General features: G+C 42.1%; 2 protein-coding genes across 2 annotated transcripts; one reads left to right on the top strand and one right to left on the bottom strand.

Moving 5' to 3' along the window:
* Positions 1-748: 748 nt before the first annotated feature.
* Positions 749-6,259, bottom strand: LOC119265148 (5-hydroxytryptamine receptor 3A-like). Its single transcript, XM_037544904.1, has 4 exons — positions 6,246-6,259; positions 4,315-4,491; positions 2,087-2,209; positions 749-1,005 (listed from the first exon to the last, which is right to left on the bottom strand). Coding segments are annotated over exons 1-4 (558 nt in total). The 5' UTR covers positions 6,247-6,259.
* An 8,531-nt stretch (positions 6,260-14,790) lies between these two features.
* stk19 (serine/threonine kinase 19) lies at positions 14,791-18,351 on the top strand. Its single transcript, XM_017714049.2, has 7 exons — positions 14,791-14,899; positions 15,034-15,144; positions 15,520-15,665; positions 16,340-16,575; positions 17,509-17,606; positions 17,681-17,828; positions 17,913-18,351. Exons 2-7 carry the CDS (start codon positions 15,042-15,044, stop codon positions 17,956-17,958), a joined length of 777 nt encoding a protein of 258 aa, XP_017569538.1. The 5' UTR covers positions 14,791-14,899; positions 15,034-15,041; the 3' UTR covers positions 17,959-18,351.
* Positions 18,352-18,391: the final 40 nt, after the last annotated feature.

The raw sequence follows: 18,391 nt of genomic DNA, 5'->3' as shown, positions 1-18,391 counted from the left end.
CTAGATAGCTGATAAACTAATCAACGAGCTGATAAACCAATCAACGAGCATATTGTATGAATGAGTTTCCCTTCGGAAGACCCTACCGCCTGACTCTTAACAACACGTAAAAGCAATGTAACGCTGGTTTGGTTATAATTTTTGTCTGTAGCTCAGCGGCTAGTGAGGATTGGTTAATGCATGCCAGGTATTTTAGTGATAGAATGAATGAAAATATGAAAACAATATAAAATCATTACTTTCGTTAAACAGACGGGGCTGAGGGATATATTGCTGCACTACAGAATGCCATAAAACACAACAAACAACATAATAAACTTCAGCTTTATGTTGGAATGCCCCTTCGAATATGAAATGAAGAAGTTGGAAAATTTGGATTAATTTGTTGAAGATAAAGGCTCAATGATTTCACCAGACTGGTTATCTCAGACAGAAATTCATGGCCTGTCTAGCTGGTGGAGCACACACATTTATGTGAACATGCACTGACATTCAACCTACAACAGGTATGTAAGTATGTGGTGCGTAAGCAATAGCTCTACAATTGGTATAGTGTAGTGGGTAACTGTAGACTGGGGTTTAATCCCTGCCTGGACAGGCACCCTACACTATACCAATAAGAGTCCTTGGGCAAGACTCCTAACACCGCCTTCACCTCCCTGTGTAAAATGATCAAACTGTAAGTCACTCTGGGTAAGAGCGTCAGCCAAATGCCGTAAATGTAAATATACAATGAAACTACAATGAACTATTCCCAGAAGTCCAGATTGTTAACCTTACAGTATTCTGTTCGGGTCAAAATGATGACACATACACTGTAAATGATATCCAGGCTCAAGTATATGCAGAAGCTGATTTTGTCCAAATTGTTTGCGAAGGTCTGCCTCTTCTTTAGCTTCCTTTCCTTTTTGTCAGCGTTCTCCACAAAACTCACAATCTTCTCCAGAGAATCTCTCTCCTTGGTCAAGCCAGCAGATTTTGTTGCTGCACCGTTCATGTTGAGATCTATTCAGAGAAAAGACAGTATTACTGGATAACTGCGATTTGTAGGTGTATTTTTTGGTGAAATATTATATTGTGCACATAAAAAATATGTGACAAATTAAAGGAAAAACCTGAATGCAAGAATGGAGAAACATAAGTGATGAGCAGACCCAGTGACCCTCAATTCTGCATCAAGATGACGAGAGGAAAAGATCTAAGTGACTTTGAAAAAGGGTTCAGCAGTATCGGGCGGGACACAGATGGCAGGAGCTTCAGTCACAAAGACTGTCCAACTGGCTAGAGTTTCAAGCAGAACAGTGACGGAAGTAACGTCTGCATGTAGGTCTGTGGGAAAGACATCCGTCTGTAGGCTTGGGAATGGTGGTCAAAAAAAGCACGTGCTGAATGACGGTGCTGCTCGAGTTTTAGCGTGATATGCGAAGAAAAGCAGAAGATCAGCTCTTCCTCAGCTTGAGAATGTCAATGCTGGACATGCTCTGACAGTGGCAGCAAGAACAGTCCATCCGCAATAACACAGAACCCTCATTATAAAGAGAAATGCAGAGTTCAGTGGTGTGAAATCCCAGGCACTGGTCTATAAAGTAAAACGGTCAGATGGGTCACTGTTTACCATATCGTCCACAAGTGGGCGAGTGCACGTGTGCCGATGAAGGCTTACACTCCCTCTGCACTCAGACCTCTACCCCAAGAGGGGGGGGGGGGGGGGGGGGGGGGGGATGGTGTTGCTCACATGGTTTAGGTCCCCTTACAGACATACAAATTATACTGACTGACCACAGGGCGCAAAGGTCACTGAATGCTTTGGTGACTATGAAAAATGATGTAAATCATACTGTATGTTAGGGCCTGTATGTTGTGTATGTATTCAAAGATTCTAGATTTCTTACATTTCTGTGCAAAACTGTGGTTTTAGTAATTACTATCCCTTGTCATTAAAACCTAAACCACTATTCCTCCCTTGCTTGTGCAGTGCCCTTGAGATTTTGAACTTTATTCATATTATTATTATTACTATTGGCCAAATACAGTTGGGAAAGCTTGTGGAGTGCGGCTTTTCTTTCATCCTGAGTTTTAAACCTGCCTGATTTACGCAGCTCTTTAGGTTTGAAAGGTCGGATGCTGCCATCTGCTGCCAGCTTTGTGAAAACCATGGACATCAGCATGCTCAGCACCAGAACAAACAGGCAGAAGCAGAAGTGGTAACCTGGGAAATAGAAAGTAGAGGCTTAGCTCAAAACGTCTTTATGAAATGACTAAAATGTAGTAAAATCATACATGAGTCATTGCACTAATAGCTAATAGCTACTTTGGGTGCAGCACTTCATTTGATTCTTGTTCTTTAAATAAGCAAAGGGGAATTCCACCGATTTTTCAAAATTCCTGCATAAATCAAAGGTCGGGATGTTAACAAGCTCATTCATTGTAGAGAATCTGACCAAATCTATTTCTGTGCAGTGGTGGAAAGAGGAACCAAGGATCTACAGTTCAAATATAGGCATTTTATATATTCTCCAAAATGACCAGTGAACCTGCATGACTTCTGACTCTTTATGTGATGTTCCCGATGGTAAAATAATGAGTAAATTGAACAAAACACTTTTCTCTGGGGGATTGACTTGCCTCACAATATCCTGCATGCACCTCTGTGCCATGAATGTAGAAACATCTTATCTCACAACTCTCACAGAAAAATGCATGACCATTTTATGTAATAGCTTTATGTGAGGGAGCAAAACTGTGAACCACTGTGAACAATCCTGACTTGCTATGTTTCCCTTGAATGGACCATTTCACGCCAAACCACTCTGAGTGACTTTGTTTACATCTTAATGCTTTGACTAAGCAGTAATTAAATATATATATATATATATACAACCCCAATTCCAATGAAGTTGGGACGTTGTGTAAAACATAAATAAAAACAGAATACAATGATTCGCAAATCCTTTTCAACCGATATTCAATTGAATACACTACAAATATAGTTTTATACACTACCAGATATTTAATGTTCAAACGGATAAACTTTGTTTTTTGCAAATATTCACTCATTTTGAATTTGATGCCTGCAACACGTTCCAAAGAAGTTGGGACAGGGCAACAAAAGACTGGGAAAGTTGAGGAATGCTCAAAACACACCTGTTTCCACAGGTGAAGAGGTTAATTGGAAACAGGTGAGTGTCATGATTGGGTATAAAGGGAGCATCCCTGAAAGGCTCAGTCGTTCACAAGCAAGGACGGGCGAGGTTCACCACTTAGTGAACAGCTGCGTGAGCAAATAGTCCAACAGTTTAAGAGCAACGTTTCTCAACGTGCAACTGCAGGAATTTAGGGATTTCATCATCTACAGTCCATAATATCATCAAAAGATTCAGAGAATCTGGAGAAATCTCTGCAGGTAAGCAGCAAGGCAGAAAACCAGCACTGAATGCCCGTGACCTTCGACCCCTCAGGCGGCACTGCATTAAAAACCGACATCATTCCGTAACGGATATTCCCACATGGGCTCAGGACACTTCAGAAATCCACAGTCAGTGAACTCAGTTCGTCGCTCCATCTACAAGTGCAAGTTAAAACTCTGCCATGCAAAGCGAAGCCACATATCAACACCACCCAGAAACGCCGCCGGCTTCTCTGGGCCGAGCTCATCTGAGATGGACTGACGCAGAGTGGAAAAGTGTCCTGTGGTCTGACGCGTCCACATTTCACACTGTTTCTGGAAATCATGGACGTCGTGTCCTCCGGGCCAAAGAGGAAAAGGACTGTCCGGATTGTTTTCAGCACAAAGTTCAAAAGCCAGCATCTCTGATGGTGTGGGGGGGTGTTAGTGCCCATGGCAGGGGTAACCTGCACATCTGTGAAGGCCCCATTAATGCTGAAAGGTACATACAGGTTTTGGAGCAACATCTGCCGCCATCCAAGCAGCGTCTTTTTCAGGGACGTCCTGCTTATTTCAGCAAGACGTTGCCGAGCCACATTCTGCACGTGTTCCAACAGCGTGGCTTCGTAGTAAAAGAGTGCGGGTACTAGACTGACCTGCCTGCAGTCCAGACCGTCTCCCATTGAAAATGTGTGGCGCATTATGAAGCGCAAAATACGACAATGACACACAGTGTGACCATCAGGTTTTAAAATATTAAGGCACATTCAAGCCAAGAAACGATTAGAAACCTTTATTAATGTGCTGTAGTAAGATAATGTAGCTCATCTTTAACTAACTAAATAGGCATTTATATTGTATAGTCGTTACATTATCTCATCTTATAGGTATCTTTGATACTCTCGTATTCATACTGGAGTCCTACTCACGTATTAGAGGGCTGCAGGTTCCGCTATCAGGAAGGTGGCTGGTGAGGATGAGGAGGAACATGGTGAAGCTGAGCACCAGAGTGATTTTGAATGAGCTGCGTTTTCCCCCGTCCAGCGGCAGAGCAAAACTCACCAGGTCAGCCAGCATGATGAGCGCACTCGGCAGGACCAGTGACACTAGTGCATTAAAGGGGTTGATGGACATAGTGACCTATTTCACAGGGTATGTTTGCAGAGGAGGGTGAAAAACACAGTTAATATTCAGTCCATTTATTGTCCTGTTGTACCAAGAATCAGATCTTTTATATGCAGTCAAAATGTTTGCCTCTCACACTTTAATTAAGGGTGAACTTTCTGCAGAATTCAGTCGTTAAGATATAAACAAAATCCTTCAGAGTGGCTTGATGTGAAACGCTCCGTTCTAGAGAGACTCCCAATATGGAAAAAATATATAGACACATTTATATATATTTGAAATACATGTCAAATACATGCCACTAGTATTGCCCTGGCAGGGCGGCACGGTGGCGTGGTGGGTAGTGCTGTCGCCGTCGCCTCACAACAAGAAGGGCCTGGGTTCGATTCCTCGGCCGGGTGACCGGGGTCCTCTCTGCATGTTCTCTGTGTGGGTTTCCTCCGGGTTCTCTGGTTTCCTCCCACAGTCCAAAGACATGCAGTCAGGCCAATTGGACGTGCTAAATTGCCCCTGGGTGTGAGTGACTGTCTGTCTGCCCTGCGATGGACTGGCGACCTGTCCAGGTTGTATCCTGCCTTCCGCCCGAAGACTGCTGGGATAGGCTCCCGCAACCCTGACGGAGAAGCGGCTCAGAGGATGGATGGATGGATAATATCTATGATATAAGAGGTTTACAGGTATGACTGTGTGTGTGTGTGTGAGTGAGTGAATAGGAATGCAGGTTTTTATTTTACTTTATTTTGTATTTATTTTATCTTATTCCCTACATGCGAATGTCTGTCTGATTCTGATTATTTTACTATGCTTTTGTGATACAGTTTTGGGCTAAAACATATATTTTTAACAGTGGAGAGGTACATGCAGGGCATTGATTTTCGGATCCAAAGCATTTTACCATGTATACATTTTACACATTTTAATATGCCAGCTGCCATTTACATGGTCTGAAAATATCACTGGACGAACAGACTAATAGAAAAGATCAAAAATGACTTCTTAGTCTCCGCTGATTCACTTCCATTGTAAGCTATAAGAATGTTTTCTTTCTCCTGTGGAGTTACTTTTTGTGGAGACATGGTTTTATGATATATAAACATGTAAAGACGCGTGTGGGTTCACTCGCTGTGAAAATGGCTCAACCTACAAAATGATTTCATGTGACAGGAGATTAAGAGACTCTTATTAATTAGTCCCACATCGGGGAAATTCCACCTCCACATTTAACCCATCCATGCAGTGAAACACCACATACACACTAGTGAGCACACACACACACTAGGGGGCAGTGAGCACACTTGCCTGGAGCGGTGGGCAGCCCTATCCACAGCACCCGGGGAGCAGTTGGGGGTCAGGTGTCTTGCTCAAGGACACCTCAGTCATGTGCTGTCGGCTCTGTGGATTGAACCGGCGACCTTCCGGTCACGAGGCCGGTTCCCTGATCCCCAAACCCACGACTGCAGTTGATCTAGTTTTAGTCAACTCAAAAAGTCAGTATGTTTCTCTGGCATGGATAATTTACCATCAAACCACTCCGAATAGCTTTGATTATGTCTTAATATTTTGATTATGCAGAAATTCTGAACAAAAATGTGGAATTTCCCCCTTAACATAGCTCTGCAGTACAATCCACATATCAAATGATGATTTCTGGTCCATTAGAGATGATGTATTATTTAGACATTCAAAACCCAGGCTTTAAAACATCCTTCATAAATAGAATAAATAGGTTGTTTACTTGGAGAAAGTTGCGGTTGGGTGAATCTTCATTCCCATAAAGTTCTACCGACATGGTCTGCCATTCTCCTTGACCACTTCTCACCGAGGACACCACACCATACTCGAGATTCAGGCCGCAAGCTGAAGAAGCATAAATGTGATCACGTCAGTGCAGAAACTTTATCCCGTTTGTTTATTTCTTACACAAACTTTTCTTTAGACGTCACAATTTTAGGCATTTTTCTTTATGCGTCTTCATTAACATGTAAACTGAGAAATGATCAGTAAGTCGTACTTTGTTTATGTATAGCATCACAGCCGTTTCTGATCCAGGCCAATATTCTTCAAACAAACCGACTGTTAACAACTTACAGCTTTGGTTCCATCCGTTGACGGCCACAGGACACGTACCCTGAACGAACGGATAGGTGAAAAGGTTGATCTTACACACAACCATGGTGTACATGATGATGGCGTAGTTCACAGTGCCATCACTTTGCACCAGTATATCTCTAGAAACAGGCTTCACATCCACATATACTCTGTAAGCATAAAAGGAAATATCACACATGTCTGAGTGCAGTGTATGTCTTTTTCATTACTCTCCGGGCTAAAATAATCATACCTCCATTCATATCCACCAGAAAAGTGGTAACAGCCAGCGAAACCGCCCGATTTCACAAAAGCAAGCAAGCGAAGTTTATTTATTTAGAGCTTTTTACAACAGGTGTTGTCACAAAGCAGCTTTACAGAAAAATCAGTATCACAAAAGAAAAGAAAAGAAAAAAATCCGGGTCCGAGGCCCCAATGAGCGTCGCCAGTGGCAACAAGCATCTTAAGAATGAAAATCTTGTACCTTTATTTCAATGACTTACTTAAGAAAAATGCAAAGTTGTTAAACTGAGGAATTTTCTTCCTATCTTTGTTAATGTTTGTCTCAAAACAATTTTAGAAGCAAGTGGTTTTCTTGAAAAAAAAAAAAAAAAAAAAAAAAAAAATATATATATATATATATATATATATATATATATATATTTAAGAATTTTAGGAGCAAGTGGTATTCTTGAAAAAAAAAAAAAAAAAAAAAAATATATATATATATATATTTTTTTTTTTTTCCCCAAGAATACCACTTGCTCCTAAAATTGTTTTGAGACTAACCCTAACCCTATATATATATATATTCTCTTAGTCTTAACCTTAAGACAGTCATTTGTCTTGGACTGTATAAATTGACAGTAAACTTTAACTTCTGGTGAGTTTCACAAATATAACTGTTAAAATAAACTGGGCTGCCTCCTCCACCATCACCTCTAGCTTTTGTTTGCTGTTTGTTTGTTTTTTTTTATGTTTGGTTTGCTTTTGTTTCATGTTGCTGTCTGGTTGCTGAAATGGTTCAGTTGCTTGAACAGAAATACGGTATAATTTGTAGAAATTGTGTGTAACAAGATGTTGATGGTCTACATGGCAAATAACCTACAGCCAGTTTCTGAAGGAAATCATTAAGACTGAGAGAATATTTGAGAATGTATGTTTATGGGAACCGTGTTTAAGAGCATTCTTACTCTCAAACGCCTTACGATTTTCACTTCTCACAGGACTCTCTCATAAGAAGGCAAATTAAAGTACTCGGACAGTATGTGTTTCTGTTATGTGGGTCAGAATTTTGTATTTTATTTTAGGTCAGTATTTTGTGGCATATCTCTTTTGTTGGATGGCAGCTATTAGTGTTGTACTCAAGACGGCCAGAGTTGGGTCCAAATCAAGAGACCAAGAGTGGGTGAGACAGAGACAAGACCGAGACCAGACTAAGATTCAGTTTACACAGTAATAAGAACATCCTGATCTGGCCTCTGGGATGTTTGAACTTTGGAAGCAATGAACATCAACAAACAAATAATACTCAATTAAGCCTTTATTAAAAAAAATCAATTAGATCCTTTAGATTAAACTTAATGCTTAATGGTTTTCACCCTGTGGGCTGCAGCCCCAGTGGGCCATGGTGGCATTTCTATTTATTTTTTAAATACAGTATGAAACATGAAAAATATTGTTGATTATTTGCAAAAATAAAACTTTCTATTTATTTAGTCTGGCAAAATATAAGCTAGTTACGGTTATATTTTCAGCATAAGCAAAACTGAAATGAAGGAAATACAGTGGTGAATACCTGAGCCTGGTGCTGGGCTTCGTGTGCGTAAGACCTGAAAACTAGTAACGAACGCTCTGTGCCATTTGCTCAGGGGTCTTTTCAAATAAACCTTTGCAACCCAACAATTTACATCATCACCTGGAGATTAAGCACAATGAATAAATATCTAAGCCTGTCTAACTGAGCCAGAACTCCACCACCGAAATACGCGAAAGCTTGTGTGGGCAGTGAGTTGCAACAGTGGGAGAAGAGGTGACCTCTGATGCAGAGAAAGGACCTTTTCATTCTGTGTATTCTGGTTTTCTTGATCAGGCATCACACACGGCTGGTCTCGACAACAATTTCCGAGTCCACTTTACCCTGAGATGAGACAAGGCCGAGTCCTAATGAGGCCGAGAGCGCACTCGAGTATCACAACACTAGCGGCTTGTGTTTTAGGCCCGGCGTGATTTTACACAACTCACAACTAAAGCTCCAATTAGGCTCCAATTAGGCTTGTTACACAACAAGACATGGTATTTATTTGACAGTTCAATGCACTGCTGATATGGTAGTTTCGAGTCAGGCGTGTTGGAAGGTGGCTAAATCTCTGGTTTGATCATGAGGAGCAATTTGTGTAAGTGTTCCAATGTAATAATAATAATAATAAAATAGTGGGTTTGGTGAAAGTTTTCTAGTCTTAAGATTAAGTGACCTTTATTAGAAATTCCACCTCCACATTTAACCCATCTGTGAAGTGAAACACCACATACACACTAGTGAGCACACACACACTAGGGGCAGTGAGCACACTTGCCCGGAGTGGTGGGCAGCCCTATCCACAGCTCCCAGGGAGCAGTTGGGGGTTAGGTGTCTTGCTCAAGGACACCTGAGTCACGTGCTGTCGGCTATGGGGATTGAACTAGTGACCTTCCAGTCACAGGGCCGGTTCCCTGACCTCCAGCCCACGACTGACCCCAATACAGAGTTTGCTATTATAATTAAATTTTTCTGCAGAAATTTTGATTTCTGATAGAAAGTAAAGCATAACTTTTTCTAGAACTTTCGCACAGTCCACATTTATGATTATTTTTATGTTACATTTATCCCACATAACAGTAATAAATAGTAATTGTGCGTTAAAATATTAAAATAGTGTGTTCTCTGTAGAGGATGTGTTGACTTTCACTAGGGATGCCCAAAATTTTGCAAACAATTATAATAAAGCAAAAATACTGTATACAATATTACACAATGGTACATATAACATCTCTGACATGGAGTCCTTTTGAATAGGGTAAAGCCCAGCCTCCATGTCACATTAACAAAGACACAAACTTTTCATACACTGTAATCTGTGCCTGATGCTGATATTCAGGGTATTTGTACATACTGTATATCCACACTGAATTAATGCTATAACCCACAGCAAAAGCCCATATAAACCCTGCGCCACAACAGAGAGGGCGATGAAGTAGACTTTGACTTACGCATTGGCCACCGTGAGGTCAGGAGTCCATATTTTATTAAATGGCAACACAAGCTCCTCGAACGCGTACTGAGAGTCTGACCATGCGAGGTCGGGGTCTTTCCACTCCTATTAAAGATGCAGAGACATTGTTTTATATCATGTTTTTTTTTGGACCACTAAAGAGTTGCACTTTAGCACATAGATTCACAACTGCCTACATAAGCAGTGTAATGAAATAAACACTGAAATGCTGACAGCGACGTCATGTGACAGCAAACTTACCATAGTAATTTTAATCCGGCTAGAGAACTGCATAGCTTTGGTGTCCTGGCAGGATTGTTCAGGGAGAGCAGGACATGTGTTAAGAGAGATCATGGTGATGATTTCTGTACTTCTAAATCCAAGATTGGCAATATAAAAAAACACTTATTGTTGTATCGGTATAAGTTACACAACAACACGCTATTACAAGCACTTTGTGGATATCATCAGTACTTAAAGAACACTCACCAACAGCATGTCGCTGCTGTCGGATCAAAACCTCGAATCTCCAAAATGTTAACTTTACAGGAGAAGGAAAAAACTTACTTTACTTTTAATGTAAGTCAATGGAACCAGAATTTCTTTCAAGTGATTTTGGGCCATTTCTGTTGGTCTGTTCATCAAGAAATTCACACACAATGTAAAGGACAACCGGTGTTTTTAAATTGTGTCAAAAACTGAAAATCGACAAAAATGGATATACAAGGTTTTTTCTGACCGCAGCGATATTCAATTCCAAACAGAGCATAATCAGGGCTGTTTAACTGGCCATAGCGTCCTCATAATGAAGTGAACATAAACTTGGATGCTTACAACAGAGAGGGTCTGGTACTGGATGGATGTGAGGTTCACGTTGACAGTACACTCGGGATGCTGGGGAGCGCTGTACTGTTTCTTTTTAATCAGCTCCTCAGCCAGGCAGCGACGGGTAACACAGGATCCCACCAGCACTGTCAACGAATACAGATGTTTACAGATGTTTACAGATGTTTACAGATGGAAACCCGTAGCTATAACTGAAAAAAAAACTATATTTTAATTAATAATGTTCGCTGGACTAATCAGTAAAATGAGCTCTTAATAATAAATCTACATTTCAGGAGTTTATCAAACCGCTGGGGGGGCTTACTTACCAATTGCTGAAGACAGGATAATGAGATACTTCAGAATCCTCTCTGTGGACATCATTCCGATCTTCTACAACACTAAAGCTGATCTAATAGAAACCAGCAGAACTCTTTTGATGCCTGCTCCCAAATAAAAGGCCCGGTCCTCCTGCACCTCACCTGCAGCTCCCCACGTCCTTTATAGCTTGCAGACATCATGTGGCTTTTTCAAAGGCACCACCTGACATTACAGTTATGATACTGAGAGTAACAAAAGACACGGCTCATCTTAAAAGCTTCTATATCCCAGAGCAAACATTCTGCGGGTGTTTTCGGCTTTTCCTGTCTCCAATTGTTCATGGTTTAAGAGTGAAAGCATTCATATTCTCCAGAGCCCCTTCTCCTGCATTAGATTTAAAAGGCTGTTCTTTGTAGGACTACAAAGCATGAACAATCATATTTGAGAACAATTCATTATCTACATTCATCTTCTATGGGTTTGCACAACAACTGGGTAGGAGATTCAACTGGAATGATCTATTCTGCCGGGAATTTGTGCACCTGCTGATGTTTTAGATGCAAGAACGAGACCTGGACACATTGAGTCCCAGTCAGGAGCCAGTGGTGGACAGTAACTGAGTAACTGAGTAAATGTAATTGGTTTCTGTACTTTAGTATTTTTGGTGTATCTGTACTGAAGTTTTTCCGTTCTGGGCGACTTTTTCCTTTCACTCCACTACATTTCAGAGTCTAATATCCGACTTTTTCCTCCTACATTTTGAGAAATCTGTCGTTCCTTTTGGTTTCTGTGTGTATAAAAACGTCACATGTCAAAACGAAAGAAGCGCAAAGCCAGAGCACCAATCAGGGCCCAGCGGTCACTTTGTTTAGAGCTGGTTTTGACCTGTTGGTCATACCGACCCAGTGCAGCACGCGGTTCAACGTCAGCGCAGCAGCGTAAAACTTTGGGAGAGTCTGTTCAACATAAATGATGAACTAACTTTGTGTAAATAGAGCTCAATATAGAAATATGTCCACATATGCAGTCGAGACTGACGCGGCTTTTTTCTGAATTTCTACAAACACCATTTCATTTTATAGTAAATGAGTTTGGGCTGGTTTATGTTTATGAACAGACGCCTACAGATCAACATAGTAAAGGAGCTCATCTGTGATCCTGAGTTTAAAGCCAGTTTTTATTCAACTTAAACTTGGAACTAAGTTGTAAATAAATCTGAAACTGAAACTTTGCTTGTGTGTAAAAAGTGATTTCAGAGCCACTCGGTTCTCCCTGATGGAAACTGTTTACCTTCAGTGTTTTGTGCTTCTGATCATTTTAATAGACGTCAGCGTCACTAATTAATGACGTTCTATTAAAAGACTGGTTTACCAAGAGAGACGCTGGAGGACTTTCACCTGAAATGAGTTCATGAAGCCAGTCTGGTTATAAAAATGATAACAGGACCAGATCAGAGCCAGAATTACTCTTTTAGTACTTTTACTTTATACTTAAGTACATTTGAAGGGAAATACTTTAGTACTTTTACTCAAGTGGAGGTCTAAAGGGAGGAACTTCTACTTTTACTGGAGGAATATTTTACCTTGGGGGTCTCGACTTTAACTCAGTACATGACTTGGGCATGTTGTCCACCTCTGTCAGGAGCAAGTCTTTGTAGTAGCTGAGTAAGAGCAGACAAGGCCAAACAGAAGTTGTACTTATTTAGTTTATTATACTGATTATAATTCATTATACACACAAACCACTCAGAAAAGGTCGGGATGTTTGGTTTTCGGGTGAAATTTCAGGATGAGACTAAAAGGAACTCCAACCTTTACAGGTGGACTTAATTTGACCTTCTCTAAACTTCTGAATGCACATGTCCAGCTGTTCAGTGTTTCAGTACTTTTTGCGCAGCTTGCTGATCTCTAACAAGGAGCTTAACGGTGAGGTGGTGGTGGTGTTACAGTGTGGGCAGGTGTGTCCAGTCAACACTGAACTGCCCTACACTCTGGGAATGGTGCAGTGACCCAGTGGCACAAACTACTGAATGACATCACTAATCCAGTCACTGTGCCTCTGCATGAACAACACAGGCCTCATTTCATCTTCATGGACGATGATGCTCCAGCTCAGCGAGGTGGCATCGTTAGGGAACGGCTGCTGGAGACTGGGGTACCACAGATGGAGCGGCCTGCACTTTCTCCAGACCTGAACCCCATAGAAAACCTATGGGATCAGCTGAGTCGCCGTGTAGAGGCTCGTAACTCTGCACCCCAGAACCTCAAAGACCTGAGGGCCGCCCTTCAAGAAGAGTGGGATGCCTCAACAGACAACGAGTCGACTGGTGAACAGCAGGAGACGTCGTCGTCAAGCTGTCATTGATGCTGAAGGGCGCATGACGAGTCACTGAGACCCTGAGATGTTTTTGTTGGGGTTTACTCGCCGCTGCTGTCGGCTTCTGTTTCAGTAAATTCTTTGAGACGAGGAAATCACCACCGCACGCTTCTACTGAAACGCCCTACTTTCATGATATAACATCACTGTAGCGTGAACTTTTTACGTTTTACGGACATTTCACCCGAAAGCCAAATATCCCGCACTTTTTGTGAGTAGTGTAGGTTCAAAAGTAAGAGAATATTTTAGAATAAATATTGTACAATATAGCATTAAATAATATACAGCTTCACAATATAGTTAGTTATTGTTTATTGTGTCTTTGTCCAGCTTTGAACTGAGGGAATGTAAATGTATTGCGATTAATGGAAACATTTGCAAGGGAATGGACAGAGGGTCACGGCTCTGTAAACACAGACATTTAACAAACTGCTTCTGTTTTGTTTCCACAGCTATAAACTTTTTAGGATGTGGACTTATTAGAAGCATATTGTGTTTTTTTTTATCTCAGTGCCAAAAACGATCAGCCGAAAAAAAAAAAAGTTAAAAAAAAAAAAAAAAAATATATATATATATATATATACATATATATATATATATATATATATATATATATATATATATATATATATGTGTGTGTGTGTGTGTGTGTGTGTGTGTGTGTGTGTGTGTGTGTGTGTGTGTGTGTGTGTGTGTGTGTCTTTAAATTGATTTTTGTATTTATTTGTGAAATGGATGTTTTTGCTCCGTACCAGTGAGCGGCGCTAGAGTGCAGAGGCGACTTTCACTCAGGACTCCAGAGAAGTGAGAAGAGTAAATGCGTGTCTGACCAAAGAGCCTGTAGAGAGGAGAATGTCCACTCTCTGCGATGTCTTCCAGCTTTCTCAAGCGCTAGAGGGCGCTCCCGAGCGAGTCCAAACTGAATGGATGGACATGGAGCGTTTGAGCAAAAATCACAGTTTATAAACGCTGAAACTTTTTTGTGCGGTCGTTTCCTGAACAGCGAACATCATAAAACATTTGAACGCCGCTGTTAAATTTCTAAGAGCTTTAAAACTCGAGTTATAGGAGCTTAAAACGGCGCCTCGTGTATATTCATGACGCCAGCGAGCGCGAAGAGCCAATGAGCTGCTCCGCTCGCCCGTCAATCATCCCGCTCCAGCGGGAAAGCCCGCCTCCTGCTGCCCGAAACCCGTTTACTGTGGAATAAAGGAAACACGCCGGTGAGATTTCCCTGCGGTTTTAGTGAAACTCGTCCTCCTGCTGTCTAAAACTAAAGGAAAGTTCTGGCTCAGTGATTAGAGACTATTCTAACTGTTCGTGTTTAGCCGTCGGGCTCCATTCACTCCCATTCACTGAGGACTCGCTCGCGGGCGCCCTCTGCTGTTCAGCAGGCCCGGTTTTGACATAATAGGGGAAATAGGAAGCGGCCAGGCTCCTCATAATAAACCGGCTCTGGTCTGCCAGCTTCCCCCCATATTCTCGTGTTATTAATGTTTGTTGATATAGAGCATAAAAAGTTAGAGAAGTAAGATAAATTCTCTCCCCTTAGTTTTTCAGGCGAAAGTGTAACAGACCACTGACTGACCGTTATCGTGGTCAGCATGTTGGCTGCCTAGTTGAACCCCAGCTCTTCTGTTTTTCCTGTTCTGTGTTTTTTAGTCTCGGCTATGAACAGAAAAAGGACATTAATGCCGGACGCGTTTCGCACGAAGAAACGACGATTTGGAGCCGACAACCTCATCGGAAACCCAGAACATGGAGATGTTCAAGGCAGGTCTTTCTAAATGGCTGTGGTCACTGGCGTTTTAGTCCGGTCTAAACTTTGTGACCGTGTCTGTCCAGCATGTCGCTGCTGTCGGATCAGAACCTCGAATCTCCCAAAACGGTGACTTTACAGGAGAAGGAAAAAACCTGCGGCACTTTCAGTGTAAGTCAATGGAACCAGAATTTTTTACTGGTCGTTTTGGGCCGTTTGTTCTGGTCCAAGCTTCATGGAATTTACACACAGTATAAAGGCCAACATGCATTTTCAAATGAAGTCAAAAACTGAAAATCGACCAAACTGGAGATACGAGGTTCTTCCCGACCTGCAGCGATATGTTGAGTGTATTTATGGCTAAATTTGTGCTTTTTTTGTCTAAACAGAAGGACCTCCTGATGTGAAGGCCACGCTGCAGTACCTCATGACTCTCTTTCCACGTAAACTGTTCAACGACAGCCTTCCACAAATTGTCCTCAAGCACCAGCTGTACAGTTTACACAGTGACAAAACCTTGGTGGACAAGCAAGTGGTAATTTTCTCAATCAGTGCTCCAGTTTTAATTCCACTGGCCTGTGTGAACATCATCATGCCGAAGCACCCACAGCACTACAAGTGTTGACCGATGCTCCGGCTTGTGTGCTCTGAACCTGATCCTGGGTTCTACACACTGCAACCAACATCCAGTGAACTCTCAGAAGACCTGTTTGCATGCTTTAACGGTTCTTTGTACGATGCAATGGATCTTCAGGTTGATGGAGAGAACGTTGTATTTGGCTCCATATAAAACCTTTTCGAAAAGCTTTCTTGTATTGTATTAAAAATCGATATTAAAACCGTATACCACACATTCTCTATCCGTCTGAAGAAGGATTTCACAATGCAGAAGCATGTAGATGGTTCTCTGCGTGTTCATGGTTCTACACCGACACAGAACCACTGTCTCTACTGAAGAACCCTTGAAGAACTGGATCTGGAAACAGGTTTACTGGGTAGTTCAGCACACTATGAACGTTATTTAGGTTTCCTTCCTCTAGCACACACAGTTCAACCCATGAACTAATTAAGAAGATCCTGTGCTGGATCAGATGTGTTGGTTGGAAAAACCTGAGAACGTACAGAGCCGGGGGTCCCGTGCCTGACCTTGTGCTTTAGGTGATCTTTCTGTCCACCTCACAATTATGTTTGTTCTTTCTCTGTTGGCAGAATGAGTTGAGAGATCAGGGAGAGCTGCTGATGTTCCAGCTGGGCTTTGACTCAGACACCTTTGCCCTGGTATTTTCTGTGGACTACAGAGCCAAAGTTCTGGCAGGCGAGGCTGGGAGAGCCACTCTGGGAACTGTGGAGAAGTTTCTTGATAAAGTACTGCCTTGTTGCTCAGATCTGAGTTTCAGCAAAGACAAAATGCTGAAGCAGTTCCTTTTCACAGATGCAGAGATAACGTAAGGGGAACGTTTTAATTGCACTACTCACAAAAAGTGCGGGATATTTGGCTTTCGGGTGAAATTTATGGAAAACGTAAAACGTTCACGCTACAGTGATGTTATATCATGAAAGTAGGGCGTTTCAGTAGAAGCGTGCGGTGGTGATTTTCTCATCTCAAACAATTTACTGAAACAAAAGCCGACAGCAGCGGCGAGTAAACCCCAACAAAAACATCTCAGGGTCTCAGTGACTCGTCATGCGCCCTTCAGCATCAATGACAGCTTGACGACGACGTCTCCTGCTGTTCACCAGTCGACTCGTTGTCTGTTGAGGCATCCCACTCTTCTTGAAGGACGGCTCTCAGGTCTTTGAGGTTCTGGGGTATAGAGTTACGAGCCTCTACACGGCGACTCAGCTAGAAAACCTATGGGATTCAGGTCTGGAGAAAGTGCCGCTCCATCTGAGGCACCCCAGTCTCCAGCAGCCGCTCCCTCATGATGTGCCCTCGCTGAGCTGGAGCATCGTCGTCCATGAAGATGAAATGAGGCCTGTGTTGTTCATGCAGAGGCACAATGACTGGATTAGTGATGTCATTCAGTAGTTTGTGCCACTGGGTCACTGCACCATTGCCAAAGTGTAGGGCAGTTCTGTGTTGACTGGACACACCTGCCCACGCTGTAACACCACCACCACCTCACCGTTAAGCTCCTTGTTAGAGATCAGCAAGCTGCGCAAAAAGTACTGAAACACTGAACAGCTGGACATGTGCATTCAGAAGTTTAGAGATGGTCACATTAAGTTCACCTGTAAAGGTTGGAGTTCCTTTTAGTCTCATCCTGAAATTTCACCCGAAAGCCAAACGTCCTGACCTTTTCTGAGTGGTGTAGTTCTAGCACACACGTTGCTCCGTGAAGCAGCTCGTGTATTTACGGATGTCCTTTTCACAACAGGCAGCTTGTCAAGTCAGGCGTTCTGACCGTGAGGGATGCTGGCAGCTGGTGGCTGTCTATTCCAAACTCTGGCCGATTCACCAAGTACTTCATTCAGGGTGAGTGGTACCACAAAGCACGTGTACCACCTTTACCAGCTGCCCTAGTTTAACAGTGTCCATTCTTCCTTCAGGACGCAAAGCTGTTCTCGGCATGGTCAAGAAGTCAAAGTATAATGAAATTCTAAAGACAGATTTGGAGGAACGTCGCACCACTTCACACGTTAAACTACACATGAAGTACCACGTTCATGACATAATTGGTGCGGAGCTGGTAGAATGGTAAGACTGAGTGCTTGGTTGTGTTTCTAATGCACCTTATTTTATGTGTTTACTTACTAAAATGTCCGGTTTCTCCTTTCGTAGCATACAGACCACATCAGGGACTCTGTTACGCTTTGTGGACACTTGATCTTTGGCCCTTGAAGTATAAATGCAACAGAACAAAATGAACTTGGGAGGCTTACGAGATTTTTCTCCCCAAACCTTCTGGCAGTCTCAGAAAATCTACATCAAAGAGTGCCAGGTTTGTATATACCACACAGGAGAGATGGACATGGCCAGCTACATTAAAACTGGTCCAGAATTACTGTGTTCTGATCAGGCAGCTGCAGAATATGTGCAATAAAATCCACCAAGGCTAGAACACGTAGTGCACCAATGCCAGGAACGTTTATTTACGATAAATTCGTTCAGCTTGCTCTCAAAGAGAAGCATATTTATTTATTGCCTTAAATTCAGTGGCATTCTTATTATTTGCCAACTGCAGTTTTCTGCTGACTGAAATAAACGGGTTCCCATTTCAGTTGTTTTGTCTTGATTCATCGGATTCATTTAGCTTTCAT

This window comes from Pygocentrus nattereri, chromosome 14, assembly GCF_015220715.1.
Source record: "Pygocentrus nattereri isolate fPygNat1 chromosome 14, fPygNat1.pri, whole genome shotgun sequence".
In the NCBI taxonomy this organism is placed as follows: domain Eukaryota; kingdom Metazoa; phylum Chordata; class Actinopteri; order Characiformes; family Serrasalmidae; genus Pygocentrus; species Pygocentrus nattereri.
The sequence above is the reverse complement of the archived record's forward strand: the minus strand, read 5'-3'. Positions and strand labels throughout refer to the sequence as shown.

What these genes read in the sequence shown, in the direction of transcription:
- LOC119265148 (XM_037544904.1), bottom strand. An exon ending in AACCTGCAGCCCTCTAATAC is followed by an intron (nt 2,210 to 4,314) that starts GTGAGTAGGACT and finishes TCTATTTCCCAG; the next exon opens with GTTACCACTTCTGCTTCTGC. An exon ending in TAAAGAGCTGCGTAAATCAG is followed by an intron (nt 1,006 to 2,086) that starts GCAGGTTTAAAA and finishes TTCTCTGAATAG; the next exon opens with ATCTCAACATGAACGGTGCA.
- stk19 (XM_017714049.2), top strand. Translation starts at nt 15,042, where the DNA reads ATGAACAGAAAAAGGACATTAATGCCGGACGCGTTTCGCACGAAGAAA. An exon ending in CCTTGGTGGACAAGCAAGTG is followed by an intron (nt 15,666 to 16,339) that starts GTAATTTTCTCA and finishes CTCTGTTGGCAG; the next exon opens with AATGAGTTGAGAGATCAGGG. An exon ending in GGTGCGGAGCTGGTAGAATG is followed by an intron (nt 17,829 to 17,912) that starts GTAAGACTGAGT and finishes CTCCTTTCGTAG; the next exon opens with CATACAGACCACATCAGGGA.